The sequence below is a fragment of the Hyperolius riggenbachi genome, chromosome 3 (genome assembly GCF_040937935.1).
Source record: "Hyperolius riggenbachi isolate aHypRig1 chromosome 3, aHypRig1.pri, whole genome shotgun sequence".
NCBI classification, from domain to species: Eukaryota; Metazoa; Chordata; class Amphibia; order Anura; family Hyperoliidae; genus Hyperolius; species Hyperolius riggenbachi.
Genome location: NC_090648.1, coordinates 67,195,705 through 67,212,948, shown reverse-complemented (window position 1 = coordinate 67,212,948; position 17,244 = coordinate 67,195,705). Strand labels below are relative to the sequence as shown.

At 44.4% G+C, this 17,244-nt stretch overlaps 1 protein-coding gene across 1 annotated transcript in view; it reads left to right on the top strand.

Moving 5' to 3' along the window:
• GCDH (glutaryl-CoA dehydrogenase) overlaps nucleotides 1-15,353 on the top strand; it is a 57,821-nt gene extending 42,468 nt beyond the window's left edge. The window contains exons 10-13 of the mRNA XM_068274303.1: nucleotides 6,979-7,082; nucleotides 7,965-8,090; nucleotides 13,167-13,327; nucleotides 14,825-15,353. Of these exons, the coding sequence (XP_068130404.1) occupies nucleotides 6,979-7,082; nucleotides 7,965-8,090; nucleotides 13,167-13,327; nucleotides 14,825-14,898 (465 nt within the window). The 3' untranslated portion in view covers nucleotides 14,899-15,353. The remainder of the gene's footprint in view (nucleotides 1-6,978; nucleotides 7,083-7,964; nucleotides 8,091-13,166; nucleotides 13,328-14,824) is intronic.
• Nucleotides 15,354-17,244: the final 1,891 nt, after the last annotated feature.

The following is a 17,244-nucleotide window of genomic DNA, read 5'->3' as shown; positions in this document are numbered from 1 at the left end:
GCGGAAAATTGATTTTTATTGTTTTTTTTCACAAAGTGTCATTTTCCACTAACTTGTGACAAAAAATAAAATCTTCTATGAACTCACCATACTCCTAACGGAATACCTTGGGGTGTCTTCTTTCTAAAATGGGGTCATTTGTGGGGTTCCTATACTGCCCTGGCATTTTAGGGGCCCTAAACCGTGAGGAGTAGTCTAGAAATCAAATTCCGCAAAATGACCTGTGAAATCCTAAAGATACTCATTGGACTTTGGGCCCTTTAGCGCAGTTAGGGTGCAAAAAAGTGCCACACATGTGGTATTGCCGTACTCGGGAGAAGTAGTATAATGTGTTTTGGGGTGTATTTTTACACATACCCATGCTGGGTGGGAGAAATATCTCTGTAAATGACAATCTTTTGATTTTTTTACACACAATTGTCCATTTACAGAGTTATTTCTCCCACCCAGCATGGGTATGTGTAAAAATACACCCCAAAACACATTGTACTACTTCTCCCGAGTACGGCGATACCACATGTGTGGCACTTTTTTGCACCCTAACTGCGCTAAAGGGCCCAAAGTCCAATGAGTATCTTTAGGATTTCACAGGTCATTTTGCGGAATTTGATTTCCAGACTACTCCTCACGGTTTAGGGCCCCTAAAATGCCAGGGCAGTATAGGAACCCCACAAATGACCCCATTTTAGAAAGAAGACACCCCAAGGTATTCCGTTAGGAGTATGGTAAGTTCATAGAAGATTTTATTTTTTGTCAAAAGTTAGCGGAAAATTGATTTTTATTGTTTTTTTTCACAAAGTGTCATTTTCCACTAACTTGTGACAAAAAATAAAATCTTCTATGAACTCACCATACTCCTAACGGAATACCTTGGGGTGTCTTCTTTCTAAAATGGGGTCATTTGTGGGGTTCCTATACTGCCCTGGCATTTTAGGGGCCCTAAACCGTGAGGAGTAGTCTGGAAATCAAATTCCGCAAAATGACCTGTGAAATCCTAAAGATACTCATTGGACTTTGGGCCCTTTAGCGCAGTTAGGGTGCAAAAAAGTGCCACACATGTGGTATTGCCGTACTCGGGAGAAGTAGTATAATGTGTTTTGGGGTGTATTTTTACACATACCCATGCTGGGTGGGAGAAATATCTCTGTAAATGACAATCTTTTGATTTTTTTACACACAATTGTCCATTTACAGAGTTATTTCTCCCACCCAGCATGGGTATGTGTAAAAATACACCCCAAAACACATTGTACTACTTGTCCCGAGTACGGCGATACCACATGTGTGGCACTTTTTTGCACCCTAACTGCGCTAAAGGGCCCAAAGTCCAATGAGTATCTTTAGGATTTCACAGGTCATTTTGCGGAATTTGATTTCCAGACTACTCCTCACGGTTTAGGGCCCCTAAAATGCCAGGGCAGTATAGGAACCCCACAAATGACCCCATTTTAGAAAGAAGACACCCCAAGGTATTCCGTTAGGAGTATGGTAAGTTCATAGAAGATTTTATTTTTTGTCAAAAGTTAGCGGAAAATTGATTTTTATTGTTTTTTTTCACAAAGTGTCATTTTCCACTAACTTGTGACAAAAAATAAAATCTTCTATGAACTCACCATACTCCTAACGGAATACCTTGGGGTGTCTTCTTTCTAAAATGGGGTCATTTGTGGGGTTCCTATACTGCCCTGGCATTTTAGGGGCCCTAAACAGTGAGGAGTAGTCTTGAAACGAAATTTCTCAAAATGACCTGTGAAATCCTAAAGGTACTCATTGAACTTTGGGCCCTTTAGCGCAGTTAGGGTGCAAAAAAGTGCCACACGTGGTATCGCCGTACTCAGGAGAAGTAGTATAATGTGTTTTGGGGTGTATTTTTACACATACCCATGCTGAGTGGGAGAAAGATCTCTGTAAATGGACAATTGTGTGTAAAAAAAATTAACAAATTGTCATTTACAGAGATATTTCTCCCACCCAGCATGGGTATGTGTAAAAATACACCCCAAAACACATTATACTACTTCTCCTGAGTACGGCAATACCACATGTGTGGCACTTTTTTGCAGCCTAACTGCGCTAAGGGGCCCAAAGTCCAATGAGCACCTTTAAGCTTTACAGGGGTGCTTACAATTTAGCACCCCCCAAAATGTCAGGACAGTATAGGAACCCCACAAATGACCCCATTTTAGAAAGAAGACACCCCAAGGTATTCCGTTAGGAGTATGGTAAGTTCATAGAAGATTTTATTTTTTGTCAAAAGTTAGCGGAAAATTGATTTTTATTGTTTTTTTTCACAAAGTGTCATTTTCCACTAACTTGTGACAAAAAATAAAATCTTCTATGAACTCACCATACTCCTAACGGAATACCTTGGGGTGTCTTCTTTCTAAAATGGGGTCATTTGTGGGGTTCCTATACTGCCCTGGCATTTTAGGGGCCCTAAACCGTGAGGAGTAGTCTAGAAATCAAATTCCGCAAAATGACCTGTGAAATCCTAAAGATACTCATTGGACTTTGGGCCCTTTAGCGCAGTTAGGGTGCAAAAAAGTGCCACACATGTGGTATTGCCGTACTCGGGAGAAGTAGTATAATGTGTTTTGGGGTGTATTTTTACACATACCCATGCTGGGTGGGAGAAATATCTCTGTAAATGACAATCTTTTGATTTTTTTACACACAATTGTCCATTTACAGAGTTATTTCTCCCACCCAGCATGGGTATGTGTAAAAATACACCCCAAAACACATTGTACTACTTCTCCCGAGTACGGCGATACCACATGTGTGGCACTTTTTTGCACCCTAACTGCGCTAAAGGGCCCAAAGTCCAATGAGTATCTTTAGGATTTCACAGGTCATTTTGCGGAATTTGATTTCCAGACTACTCCTCACGGTTTAGGGCCCCTAAAATGCCAGGGCAGTATAGGAACCCCACAAATGACCCCATTTTAGAAAGAAGACACCCCAAGGTATTCCGTTAGGAGTATGGTAAGTTCATAGAAGATTTTATTTTTTGTCAAAAGTTAGCGGAAAATTGATTTTTATTGTTTTTTTTCACAAAGTGTCATTTTCCACTAACTTGTGACAAAAAATAAAATCTTCTATGAACTCACCATACTCCTAACGGAATACCTTGGGGTGTCTTCTTTCTAAAATGGGGTCATTTGTGGGGTTCCTATACTGCCCTGGCATTTTAGGGGCCCTAAACCGTGAGGAGTAGTCTGGAAATCAAATTCCGCAAAATGACCTGTGAAATCCTAAAGATACTCATTGGACTTTGGGCCCTTTAGCGCAGTTAGGGTGCAAAAAAGTGCCACACATGTGGTATTGCCGTACTCGGGAGAAGTAGTATAATGTGTTTTGGGGTGTATTTTTACACATACCCATGCTGGGTGGGAGAAATATCTCTGTAAATGACAATCTTTTGATTTTTTTACACACAATTGTCCATTTACAGAGTTATTTCTCCCACCCAGCATGGGTATGTGTAAAAATACACCCCAAAACACATTGTACTACTTGTCCCGAGTACGGCGATACCACATGTGTGGCACTTTTTTGCACCCTAACTGCGCTAAAGGGCCCAAAGTCCAATGAGTATCTTTAGGATTTCACAGGTCATTTTGCGGAATTTGATTTCCAGACTACTCCTCACGGTTTAGGGCCCCTAAAATGCCAGGGCAGTATAGGAACCCCACAAATGACCCCATTTTAGAAAGAAGACACCCCAAGGTATTCCGTTAGGAGTATGGTAAGTTCATAGAAGATTTTATTTTTTGTCAAAAGTTAGCGGAAAATTGATTTTTATTGTTTTTTTTCACAAAGTGTCATTTTCCACTAACTTGTGACAAAAAATAAAATCTTCTATGAACTCACCATACTCCTAACGGAATACCTTGGGGTGTCTTCTTTCTAAAATGGGGTCATTTGTGGGGTTCCTATACTGCCCTGGCATTTTAGGGGCCCTAAACAGTGAGGAGTAGTCTTGAAACGAAATTTCTCAAAATGACCTGTGAAATCCTAAAGGTACTCATTGAACTTTGGGCCCTTTAGCGCAGTTAGGGTGCAAAAAAGTGCCACACGTGGTATCGCCGTACTCAGGAGAAGTAGTATAATGTGTTTTGGGGTGTATTTTTACACATACCCATGCTGAGTGGGAGAAAGATCTCTGTAAATGGACAATTGTGTGTAAAAAAAATTAACAAATTGTCATTTACAGAGATATTTCTCCCACCCAGCATGGGTATGTGTAAAAATACACCCCAAAACACATTATACTACTTCTCCTGAGTACGGCAATACCACATGTGTGGCACTTTTTTGCAGCCTAACTGCGCTAAGGGGCCCAAAGTCCAATGAGCACCTTTAAGCTTTACAGGGGTGCTTACAATTTAGCACCCCCCAAAATGTCAGGACAGTAAACACACCCCACAAATGACCCCATTTTGGAAAGTAGACCCTTCAAGGTATTCAGAGAGGGGCATGGTGAGTCCGTGGTAGATTTCATTTTTTTTTTTGTCGCAAGTTAGAAGAAATGGAAACTTTTTTTTTTTTTTTTGTCACAAAGTGTCATTTTCCGCTTACTTGTGACAAAAAATAATATCTTCTATGAACTCACTATGCCTCTCAGTGAATACTTTGGGATGTCTTCTTTCCAAAATGGGGTCATTTGGGGGGTATTTATACTATCCTGGAATTCTAGCCCCTCATGAAACATGACAGGGGGTCAGAAAAGTCATAGATGCTTGAAAATGGGAAAATTCACTTTTTGCACCATAGTTTGTAAACGCTATAACTTTTACCCAAACCAATAAATATACACTGAATGGGTTTTTTTTTATCCAAAACATGTTTGTCCACATTTTTCGCGCTGCATGTATACAGAAATTTTACTTTATTTGAAAAATGTCAGCACAGAAAGTTAAAAAAATCATTTTTTTGCCAAAATTCATGTCTTTTTTGATGAATATAATAAAAAGTAAAAATCGCAGGAGCAATCAAATGGCACCAAAATAAAGCTTTATTAGTGAGAAGAAAAGGAGCCAAAATTCATTTAGGTGGTAGGTTGTATGAGCGAGCAATAAACCGTGAAAGCTGCAGTGGTCTGAATGGAAAAAAAGTGGCCGGTCCTTAAGGGGTAGAAAGACTGTGGTCCTCAAGTGGTTAATGCGGCTGGGAGCTGCGAAATTGTGACAGAGGGTAATAGGAGATGTCCCCTAACGCACTGGTATGTTTACTTTTGTGCGATTTTAACAATACAGATTCTCTTTAAGGAGGTGACGGCTTATGTAGAGCTTTCTATAAGGTGAGGAGTTTAAACTTGACGTGAAACAGAGGGGCTGGTAATGGTAAATATTGTATTTTCGCTAATGTCATTTTTACAACCAAAGCTTTTCTTATGTTTTATGATCTTTTTTACTTGAATGCTGATTATAAAACTGTTCCATGTAAATTCTGTATATTCTTTGTGCAGTGAAACCCCTAATATCTGCCACAAGGCAGGAATTGCCTGTTGCCGGGTATGTGTGCGTGCCGGTTGCTTGAAAAGTAAAGTAAAAAAAAATACATATATCCAGGCACATCGCCTCTAGTTAGGACATTAAATAAGTTATTAAGGAAAGGGAGGTGCTGAAGGGGGTGTGGCTAGAAAACAGCAAAAATCTATTAACCCTTCACACTCACGCATACAAATGTTCAAACAAATGCATTCACAGATTCACTCATCCAGGCACAACTGTTATCCCTACAGCTAAGTTAAAAGCCGGGGTCTTAGTTCACAGAAGAATGCATTCTTATGCTTCGTCACCTATACTGCGCAGAAGTACCCAGGTAAACATAGGTGTCCTAACTCTGGCCCTGTAACATGCATAGTGCAGACATGCAAACATTCATTGCATCAAACCTATCTAGGGATTAGGAGCACACATCCTGACGTCCTCTCCTGGGACAGATAGCACATCATACCAATCAAACAAGGGAGCTAACGTAATGTATCCATGCGCACCAAAAACGTAATGTCAGCATGCACACAGCTTATGCTGGTGTATGTGCATGGTGCGCATGGATACATTACGTTAGCACACAGCTTATGCTGGTGTATGTGCATGGTGCGCATGGATACATTACGTTAGCACACAGCTTATGCTGGTGTATGTGCATGGTGCGCATGGATACATTACATTAGCTCCCTTGTGCGATTGGTAAGATGCACTATCTGTCCTAGGAGAGGACGTCAGGATGTGTGCTCCTAATCCATTGATAGGTTTGATGCAATGAATGTTTGCATGTCTGCACTAGGCATGTTACAGGGCCAGAGTTAGGACACCTATGTTTACCTGGGTACTTCTGCGCAGTATAGAAGACTAAGCAAAAGAATGCATTCTTCTGTGAACTAAGACCCCGGCTTTTAACTTAGCTGTAGGGATAACAGTTGTGCCTGGATGAGTGAATCTGTGAATGCATTTGTTTGAACATTTGCATGCGAGAGTGCGAGGGGTTAATAGATTAAAAAGTAAAGTAGGCGGCCATAAAATAACACTAACACCACTCATGCAGACCGGTGTGCAGCAGAAGCGACTTACAAAACTTCCAGGCGCTGTCTTCTACACTTCCTGCATTCTCTGTGTATGGCTACGGAAGCCTGCATGTGACCCAATGCGATCAGGTGACTCGCCGGGAGCCATGCAGGAAAGCCGCTGGGACCACAGGAAGTGTAGAAGATGGTGCCCGGAGGTTTTGTAAGCCACTACTGCTGCACACACCTCACATGCCAGATGCCTGAGTTCCGGATAGCGGGGGTTTTACTATGCATGTAAATACAAGAATATATTTCTACATAAAAAAATTCTGCTCTAAGTGTTCTAATTATATCAGTGAGGGGTAACTGTGGCTAACAGGGTATATTTTGGCTAACAGTAGTCTGGAAACCCAAATAACTGTGTGTACATTTTGTATAGTAATAAACGTGTATTTGTGTTGCAGGGACCCTTTGGCTGTCTGAACAACGCTCGCTATGGAATAGCCTGGGGCGCTCTGGGTGCTGCAGAGTTCTGTTTCCACACAGCCAGGCAGTACACGCTGGACAGGCAAGTGACATGTGGCACTGCGCTTCTCTTCTGTATAGTGAGGCTCCATAGAGATCAATAACACACAAAAGAAGACTTTTATGTATAGAGGATTCTGCCTGGCAGCCGTCCTGTGCCCTCGCCGCAGCTCCGCTCCCAGACGGTGTCCCGGGGTCCTCTCCGCTGCAGAGGCCGACCTCAACAGGTCGACATCTACTGCGTTTGTGCAAGCACCGCTCTCGATCGCGTTGATGTGGTCTGGAGTGTTCTGTTCAGGCGCAGTAGTTCTGTGTCTGCGCAGAACACGTCAGCGCGATTGCGAGCGGCACTCGCGCAGTAGATGCCAGTTGGCATCTGTAACGGAGGGGACCACAGGACAACAGATGGAAGCGGAGATATGGCGAGGGCACAGGACGGCTACCAGGAACTGGAGGAAGCCCTGGGTAATTAGATCCTTTTTTTTTTTTTTTTTTTTAACTCCACGCATCTGTCCTTTAAGTAAGCATAAAAAAAAAAACATAAATACCAGTTAATGTGATTTAAATGTGCTAAAATGTATTTATCTGTAAATGGTTTTAATATATATTTTTTTTTTAATCTCTTGATATTTCTTTATTTTCACTTATATTATTTGTTGAAACCTGTTTTACTATTTTTTTTTATGCATTACCCTATTAATATTATTATTATTATTTACCATTTATATAGCACCAACATCTTCAACAGCGCTGTACAGATTATATACCCGAGAATGTATGTTATTTTTTGTCCAATGACCTGTAATCCTCCAGATTTTTGTGCTGAGGTGGAATAACCCTTTCATTCCTCCCACAGCCATGAATAAGCGGTGGACTGAGTTTTGATACATTGATGATGATGATGATATTCTGTTTCTTGCTGCAGAATTCAGTTTGGCGTCCCGCTGGCCAGGAACCAGCTCATCCAGAAGAAGATGGCCGACATGCTGACAGAGATCACCATTGGTCTTCAGGCTTGTCTGCAGCTAGGGAGACTGAAGGATCAGGACAAGTAGGTGCCCGCCCCAGTATAGTCACATACGTTATAGTATACTACAGTGGAGGAAATAATTATTTGACCCCTCACTGATTTTGTAAGTTTGTCCAATGACAAAGAAAGGAAAAGTCTCAGAACAGTATCATTTCAATGGTAGGTTTATTTTAACAGTGGCAGGTAGCACATCAAAAGGAAAATCGAAAAAATAACCTTAAATAAAAGATAGCAACTGATTTGCATTTCATTGAGTGAAATAAGTTTTTGAATCCCTACCAACCATTAAGAGTTCTGGCTCCTACGGAGTGGTTAGACACTTCTACTCAATTAGTCACCCTCATTAACCTCCTGAGCGGTATGGACGAGCTCAGCTCGTCCATCACCGCCGGAGGCTGCCGCTCAGGCCCTGCTGGGCCGATTTTTATCAAATAAAAAGCAGCACACGCAGCCGGCACTTTGCCAGCCGCGTGTGCTGCCTGATCGCCGCCGCTCTGCGGCGATTCGCCGCGAGCAGCGGAGAAAGAGGGCCCCCCTGGCCGCCTGAGCCCTGCGCAGCCGGAACAAAAAGTTCCGGCCAGCGCTAAGGGCTGGATCGGAGGCGGCTGACGTCAGGACGTCGGCTGACGTCCATGACGTCACTCCGCTCGTCGCCATGGCGACGATCTAAGCAAAACAAGGAAGGCCGCTCATTGCGGCCTTCCTTGTTTATTATGGGCGCCGGAGGCGATCGGAAGAACGCCTCCGGAGCGCCCTCTAGTGGGCTTTCATGCAGCCAACTTTCAGTTGGCTGCATGAAATAGTTTTTTTTTTAATTAAAAAAAAACCCTCCCGCAGCCTCCCTGGCGATCTCAATAGAACGCCGAGGAGGTTAAGGACACCTGTCTTAACTAGTCACCTGTATAAAAGACACCTGTCCACAGAATCAATCAATCAAGCAGACTCCAAACTCTCCAACATGGGAAAGACCAAAGAGCTGTCCAAGGTTGTCAGAGACAAAGTTGTAGACCTGCACAAGGCTGGAATGGGCTACAAAACCATTAGCAAGAAGCTGGGAGAGAAGGTGACAACTGTTGGTGCGATTGTTCGAAAATGGAAGGAGCACAAAATGACCATCAATCGACCTCGCTCTGGGGCTCCACGCAAGATCTCACCTCGTGGGGTGTCAATGGTTCTGAGAAAAGTGAAAAAGCATCCTAGAACTACACGGGAGGAGTTAGTGAATGACCTCAAATTAGCAGGGACCACAGTCACCAAGAAAACCATTGGAAACACATTACACCGCAATGGATTAAAATCCTGCAGGGCTCGCAAGGTCCCCCTGCTCAAGAAGGCACATGTGCAGGCCCGTTTGAAGTTTGCCAATGAACACCTGAATGATTCTGTGAGTGACTGGGAGAAGGTGCTTTGGTCTGATGAGACCAAAATAGAGCTCTTTGGCATTAACTCAACTCGCTGTGTTTGGAGGAAGAAAAATGCTGCCTATGACCCCCAAAACACCGTCCCCACCGTCAAGCATGGGGGTGAAAACATTTTGCTTTGGGGGTGTTTTTCTGCTAAGGGCACAGGACAACTTAATCGCATTAACGGGAAAATGGACGGAGCCATGTATCGTGAAATCCTGAACGACAACCTCCTTCCCTCTGCCAGGAAACTGAAAATGGGTCGTGGATGGGTGTTCCAGCACGACAATGACCCAAAACATACAGCAAAGGCAACAAAGGAGTGGCTCAAGAAGAAGCACATTAACCTTTTCGGGACGGCCACCTACCCCCCCTTAAAGCGGAATATAACCCTGCATTTCAACTTTGCTCTAAAACATTATTTACAGCATATTATATGCAACCAGCATTTTTTTTTTACTAGACCAGCATTGGAAGGGTTAAACACAGACGTTTCAAGTTCCGTGGAGAGAACTGCAGAAGTCAGATTGTTACATTGTATTTAGTTAGATGTATTTATTGATAAACAGTTACACACTCTTTGGCAGTCCTCCAAGCTCCTTTTCAGTGAGAGAGATGAGTCACATTCAAGAATTAGATACATGTATGTAAACAAAATGTATCTAATTGCAGGTTCGGATGCGTCTACAGAAATCTCAAGGGACTTTAAAGCCCTGTGTAACCCTTCCAATGCTGGTCTAGTAAAAAAAAAAATGCTGGTTGCATATAATATACTGTAAATAATGTTTTAGAGCAAAGTTGAAATGCAGGGTTATATTCCGCTTTAAGGACCAGGCATTTTGCGCGGGAAGGGGGTGCGCGCGTTTGGGGGGGTCAGGCGGCCGGATCCCGTCTGTGGCTGCCTGGCATTGTGTCCCCCCTTGGTGGCCTGGGCCCCCCCTTCTGCCAGCAGCCTTCACTTACCTTCCAGGCTCCAGCGATGAGCCGCACGGAACCCTCTTCTCCGGCCGGCATCTCCGTTCTGTCTGACGAGCAGTTCCGGGTCGCGGCTTGATGACGTCATCAAGCCGGGACCCGGCGCTGACGTCAGATGAAGCGGAGATGCCGGCCAGAGCGGAGGGGGCGCCGATCGTCGCTGGAACGGCAGGGAGGTGAGTGGATCCTCTTCTTTCCCCCCCTGCCGCCGCAGCTGTCAAACAGATCACTACGATCCGATGGCGATCGTAGTGATCGTGTGATCAGCAGCCATACGCGATGGCTGCTGATCACTCGGGGGGGATGTCGGCTGTCATATGACAGCTTAATCTCCCCCTCCAGGTGCGCACGATCGCGTCGGGAGCGGAAATTGCGGGCCGGCGTAGATTCTACGCCGCATCAGGCTAGAACAGCCACAAGTGCGGCGTAGAATCTACTGCAAGCGGTCCCGAAAAGGTTAAGGTCATGGAGTGGCCTAGTCAGTCTCCGGACCTTAATCCAATAGAAAACCTATGGAGGGAGCTCAAGCTCAGAGTTGCACAGAGACAGCCTCGAAACCTTAGGGATTTAGAGATGATCTGCAAAGAGGAGTGGACCAACATTCCTCCTAAAATGTGTGCAAACTTGGTCATCAATTACAAGAAACGTTTGACCTCTGTGCTTGCAAACAAGGGTTTTTCCACTAAGTATTAAGTCTTTTATTTTTAGAGGGTTCAAAAACTTATTTCACTCAATGAAATGCAAATCAGTTGCTATCTTTTATTTAAGGTTATTTTTTCGATTTTCCTTTTGATGTGCTATCTGCCACTGTTAAAATAAACCTACCATTGAAATGATACTGTTCTGAGACTTTTCATTTCTTTGTCATTGGACAAACTTACAAAATCAGTGAGGGGTCAAATAATTATTTCCTCCACTGTATATGTTCCAGGGCTAGTTCGCACAGGCGTTGAATGACTGCTGCTGTACCCATCACTCAAGCACGGTCCATTCAAAGGAATGGAGAGCGCTTAGTACCATCGTTTACCATTGTTTGTGCAAACGCCGGGCTCGATTCTGTTGTTTCCTGTCGTCTTGTTTTAGTTCTGGAAACTACTATTCTTGATAGCATGGGATAAACTGTCTGTTTCTATTGCTGTTGTGCATTTCCTTCCTATGTGCTTATATTTCAGACCGTGATATCACAGGGCTGGGAAACTGTGCAAAGTTTGTATCCCTCTAGAAGAAAGTGTGTGGTATTGTAGGGTTTCCAGACCTAACAAAATCCAAAACTGAACTAGACAGATTCAGCACCGTGTTGATTAGTGGAAATTATAAGTATAAATGAAGGAGATGAGAAAGGCAATCGGCACTGCAGGTGCTTTATTCCAATAGTGAGGCACAAATTAGCGGTACAAAGACGTAGCTAAAAAAGGTAACATACCATCTTGCAGAGTGTGGTGGTGCGGTGGGTGCTGGGGACAGATGCCTGGTGGCCGTTTCGCGCTAGAACTGCGCTTCAGCGGAGGTTCCTAGCCTTCTACACTGCCTTTCACTTTGATCTGAGCACGCAGAGTGTACCACAGCGTGAGAAGAGAGCGTGTGAACCCTGCCTGCACCATCCCAGTGTCAGCTGTCCTAAGCTGCAGTGGCAACTATTCCTCCCTCCTCTTTCTTTCGTGGAAATAATAAGTACAGCAAAGTCCCCAGTATCCAGCACCTAATGCCGGACACGTCTGCTGAAAAAGCACAAACCTGCAAATAAGGAGTAGTCTCCTAGCAGATAGGAATGACACTGGTAGGCTATTCCAGCTCATATTTACGCAGTGCCACTGTCACCCTGAAGTTACATTATTCTTTTCATAATACAGATGACAGCCACACTCGAAATGCAATATAATACATGCGACTGATGCTTTTAAAGAGAACCAGAGACGAAGTACCCTCATGTATTTTACCTTATAAATCAGTGGGAGATGACAGTAAACACCTAATCTGCTCTTTGTTTCATTGTTCTCTGTTTAATCTGACTGTTATCACCTCTGATAAGAATCCCCCACTGAGCACTCAGTCTAGCTTTGCTACGGAATGATTATAGCTGAGTCTGTCTTCTCTGGTGTCTTTTCAAGCCCAAGCCTGCCCCCTTGTGGCTCTGCTATAATGACTCAGCAATAATCATTCCCAGCAAAGCCAGACTGAATTCTCATGTTGTGCATACAATAAAACTGCTTGGAACTTTGAACTGGTGTGCCAGCCGACCTTGAATTGCTTGTATTGGACTGATGCCGCTTCTGCATCAAGGCTGAGCACCCGACTACAGAAACACGGCAAGGTGTGCCTATCCAAAACCTGACATTGCATTGAATTCTCAGTCCGGGATTCTTATCACAGCTGATAACAGACACTTTTAGCAGTGAGGATGAAATGGAGAGCAGGGTAGGTGTTTTCTCTAATGTTCCCACCAATATATATGGTAAAATACATGAGGGTGCTTCGTCTCTGGTTCACTTTAAGGCATGGTTTGATTATTTGCTTTGCAGAAGAGACAGTTTTACTCTGTAGTGTTTCCTTTTCATGTAGAAAATGTGTGTCCCCCATAGCCATTCCTTTTCTTTGCAGAATTTAGAACTTGGATGTGATTGGCTGCTGTGACCATCACAGATGGGCCTTATTTTATGCCCACTAGATCCCACACAGATGGAATGATTACCATGCTTTGCTCTTTGTTTACCCTGTGCAGAGCCACTCCTGAAATGATCTCGCTGCTGAAGAGGAACTCCTGTGGGAAGGCCCTGGATATCGCCCGGCAATCTCGGGACATGCTCGGTGGTAACGGCATCTGTGACGAGTATCACATCATCCGGCATGTCATGAACCTGGAAGCGGTGAACACGTATGAAGGTACAGTGCAAGCTGCAGAAGAACTCTTCCTATTCACTGCAGAGGGTGGATAAATATGTGCTGCATTAAAGTGAACACAAGGTGAGAGTGATATGGAGGCTGCCATATTTATTTCTTGTTAAACAATGCCAGTTGCCTGGCAGCCCTGCTGATCTATTTGGCTGCAGTAGTGTCTGAATAACACACCTGTAACAAGCATGCAGCTAATCTTGTCAGATCTGACAATGTCAGAAACACCTGATCTGCTGCATGCTTGTTCCAGGTCTATGGCTGAATGTATTGGAGGCAGAGGATCAGCAGGGCTGCCAGGCAACTGGTATTGCTTAAAAGGAAATAAATATGGCAGCCTCCATATCGCTCTCACCTGGGGTTCACTTTGAACAGTAACTGCACCATCGAGTGACATCAGACTCTTACAATGAACAGTGCAGTAAACGCTTCTCCCACATTTGCAGTGGGGTTTGGGTGGCAGATTTGTCAGTAGGAGTGTGCTTTCTCTTCTGGCCACTAGGGGGCATTGCTTTAGCAGTAGCCGATTGATGGGTCATGGTGTCACACTGCATCAAACAATGCTAAAATCTATTGAAAATCACTAGCTGTGTGGTAGACATCTATCCCTCTCTGATCAGATTTCGATCAGCAAGGGGTTGATTGTTTTGCCACATTGAGGGGTAATCTATAGGGGCCCATACACCAAACAATTTTCCCGCCAATATACAGCCGATCCGATCACAGTGATCGAATCAGCTGTGAAATCGCCACGCACACCGCTGACAGAACGATCGATTTCTGTCCGAAATCGATCGTTCCCGTCGATTGCTGTTGATCCATCCGTGCGGAAGCTTTTTCTCGATCGCCGGCGGGTCGGGAGTGCGTCGATAGCGGCGTTCAAATGCTCGACGACCGACGCAATACAGCGGGTATACATTACCTGCTCCGGCCGGCGCGAGTCCCCTGGTCTCTGCTGTCTTCTTCTCCGCTCCGGACCGTTCCTGCCGCTACACAGAACTTCCTGTCCCGGCAGGAAGTTTAAACAGTAGAGCGCCCACTACTGTTTAAACTTCCCCTGGACAGGAAGTTCAGTAGCTGCAGGAACGGTCCGGAGCGGAGAAGAAGACAGCTGGGACCAGGGGACTCGCGCCGGCCGGAGCAGGTAACGTATGCGGGGGGGGGGGGGGTTGGCGGCGGCTACACAGATTGTGATCGGTTTCAGGCTGAAATCGATTCACAATCTGTTTGCAGTAAAGGTGGCCATACGATTCCTCTCTGATCACATTCGATCAGAGAGGGATCTATCTGTTGGTCGAATCTGATTGCGAATCGACCAGTGTATGGCCACCTTATGAGTGTATGGCTAGCTGAACGCAGCTGAACTGGATCAGTGTACATTACCCCTTGTAATGCAATGACCTTGTGCTGTGTACTGTATCGCCTTTTGTATGTCTCTATTATTTGCAGAGCGGACAGCAGTTAATAGATGCATTGTGCTTCTTGCAGGCACCCATGATGTCCACGCCTTAATCCTGGGAAGAGCCATCACAGGCCTGCAGGCCTTCACTGTCAACAAATAGCTGCAGCCTGCTGCTGCTGCTGTGACAATTACTGGATGTATCACTAAGCAGCCAGCTACAACTGCTCTCATTAGCTAAAGGCACAGCTTTCTTTTTCTCTTTTGTTTTTGGCTCCATCATGTAGGTAAAGCAAAACTCCACCGACAACTTCCCTTCAGTCCCTGTGTGTTGGCACACCAATAAATGTACAGTAAGACCCCCAGTATCAGATACAGGCAAAAATTGTCTGATGTCAGATATGTGAGCTTGAAAATAACACTAACCTCCTTCTTGCAGAGTTTTCCACAGCAGAAGCGACTTACCAAACCTCCGGATGCCGTCTTCTACACTTCCTGCAGCTTCCAGCAGCTTTCCTGTGTCCTCTGTGTATGTCTCCCGAAGCCTGCATGTGACCCGATGCAGGTCACATGACACGCTGGGAGCTGATCATGGACACAGGAAAGCTGCTGGGAGCTGCAGGAAGTGTAGAAGACTGTACCCGAAGGTTTGGTAAGTCGCTTCTGCTGCGCAAAGCTCTGCAAACTACCAAAATACCGCCCACGTTCTCTCCCTCAGGCACGCCGGTTGGTTGAGACTTTGGGATGCCTGAGTTCCAGATAGCGGGTTTTACTGTACTGGCAACTGAGTGACCTTCTTCCTAGTCTGGATGCAAAGATCCTTAACCCACCTTGGCCTATTAAAACCTCCCAAGAAACATTTTGGTTGGAACCAGATGTTAACCATTATTTATCTTTAATGCATATATTATTTTTAATAGCTATTGTCAAGAGGACTTGGTGCGGCGGTTCAGTGGTGCCCTGCAGGGGGACTGGCCTCTGGTGAAGGAGGAGATGGGCACCAGCAACCAGCCGCATCAGGCACTCTGAATTTTTATTTTTATGAAAAATTTTAAATTAAGAATATGCATAAAAAATTATGCATTTATTATAGGAACAAGGATGTAACAAGAACTCCCCCGGCCCCCAAGCAAAATTGTTATGGGGCCCCCTTTCCACCCAACCACCAATCGTGGCCTGTCACACACACTCCCCCTCTTCCTACCATGCATATTTATCTTCTCCAGTGCTGTGTGGGGTTTTCTTTTCTCCCCAGCAGCTGCACGCTCTTTTGCATAACCGGCTCCTGATCACGTGACATGCATTGGGAGCAGGAGGAGGGCAGCATTGAGCATGTGACCGCAGGGAGGAAGAGGAGCTCCAGGCCTGTGCTGGAGCAGGTAAATCTTACACTGCTCTGCTTACTCTACAGAAAGGGGAGGCACCCAGGCTCTGTGGCTATTTGTAGGCTACTATACAGGAACCTAAACCAGGGCCTTAATAAAATCGAGACATGCTTCAAGTACAAGATATCCAGAAGTCACAGTTTTGTGAACCACTGCTTGGTTTTTGCTGCTGTCCATCAATTGGTTTAGCTGTTTCTGCTAAAATTCAAAAAACTACCCTCCATTACTGCTAAGCACAGAAATGTAAAGCGTTATGAAAAATGTCTGTCACATACATGTACTATTTCATGTAGAGTCTCAAAACGGTTGTTGTATGCAGTGTTACAGTGTGTGCGCAAGGCTATCATTAAGGTAAAGATGTGAATTTTGCCATTTGAAAACAGATTAATAATTAAAGCACACCTAGAAGTGTACAAAAACTTTTCAATAAAACCTCCAGGGATTCAGAGTACTTATGAACCGCCTTTTGCCCAAAATTATTGCACATGTACAGGTGTCCCCAAAACATGTTTGAAGATCCAAACAGCAGAAGATTAAACAGCAGCAACTACATTGTTCTCCTTACCCCTTCCACCAGAAGGTGTTTTGGTCATACGCCTGCCCCTCCCCATCCCCATAGAAGCAGATGTGTCCATCTGTAGGGAAACGTCTGTGCAGGACCTCAGGGTCCAAACTATAGCCCGAGAGAACAAGTCCCGATACATTTGTATACATACAGCCAAAGGATGGAATGTATAGCAGCATGGGGCAGTGCATTGTTATGTTGCTATGACGTTGTTTTACTTGAACAGATTTGAACAGGCATATCATTAACAATTAAAAAGATTACTTGCCTGACATCAATTTTTTTCTCCTGTGAAAAATACAATTAGGGGCCTGTATATTTGGTTACCGGTATTTCCTGTTGTAATATAGGGCACATTTGTAAATTAAGTTAAGAAAACTTGAATAACTGTTGCCGGGGTACAGCTGTCAGGGCTCTTTCAAACTTGGAGCTGATCCGTGTGTTTTGACCGATCGCTCCTACAATGCGTTTAAAAAAAGGTAACATGATAGTCTATGTTAACTTTCACATTAGACAAAGCGTTCCAGAGCGTTACGTTGTAACACGTCCGGGAGCTTTG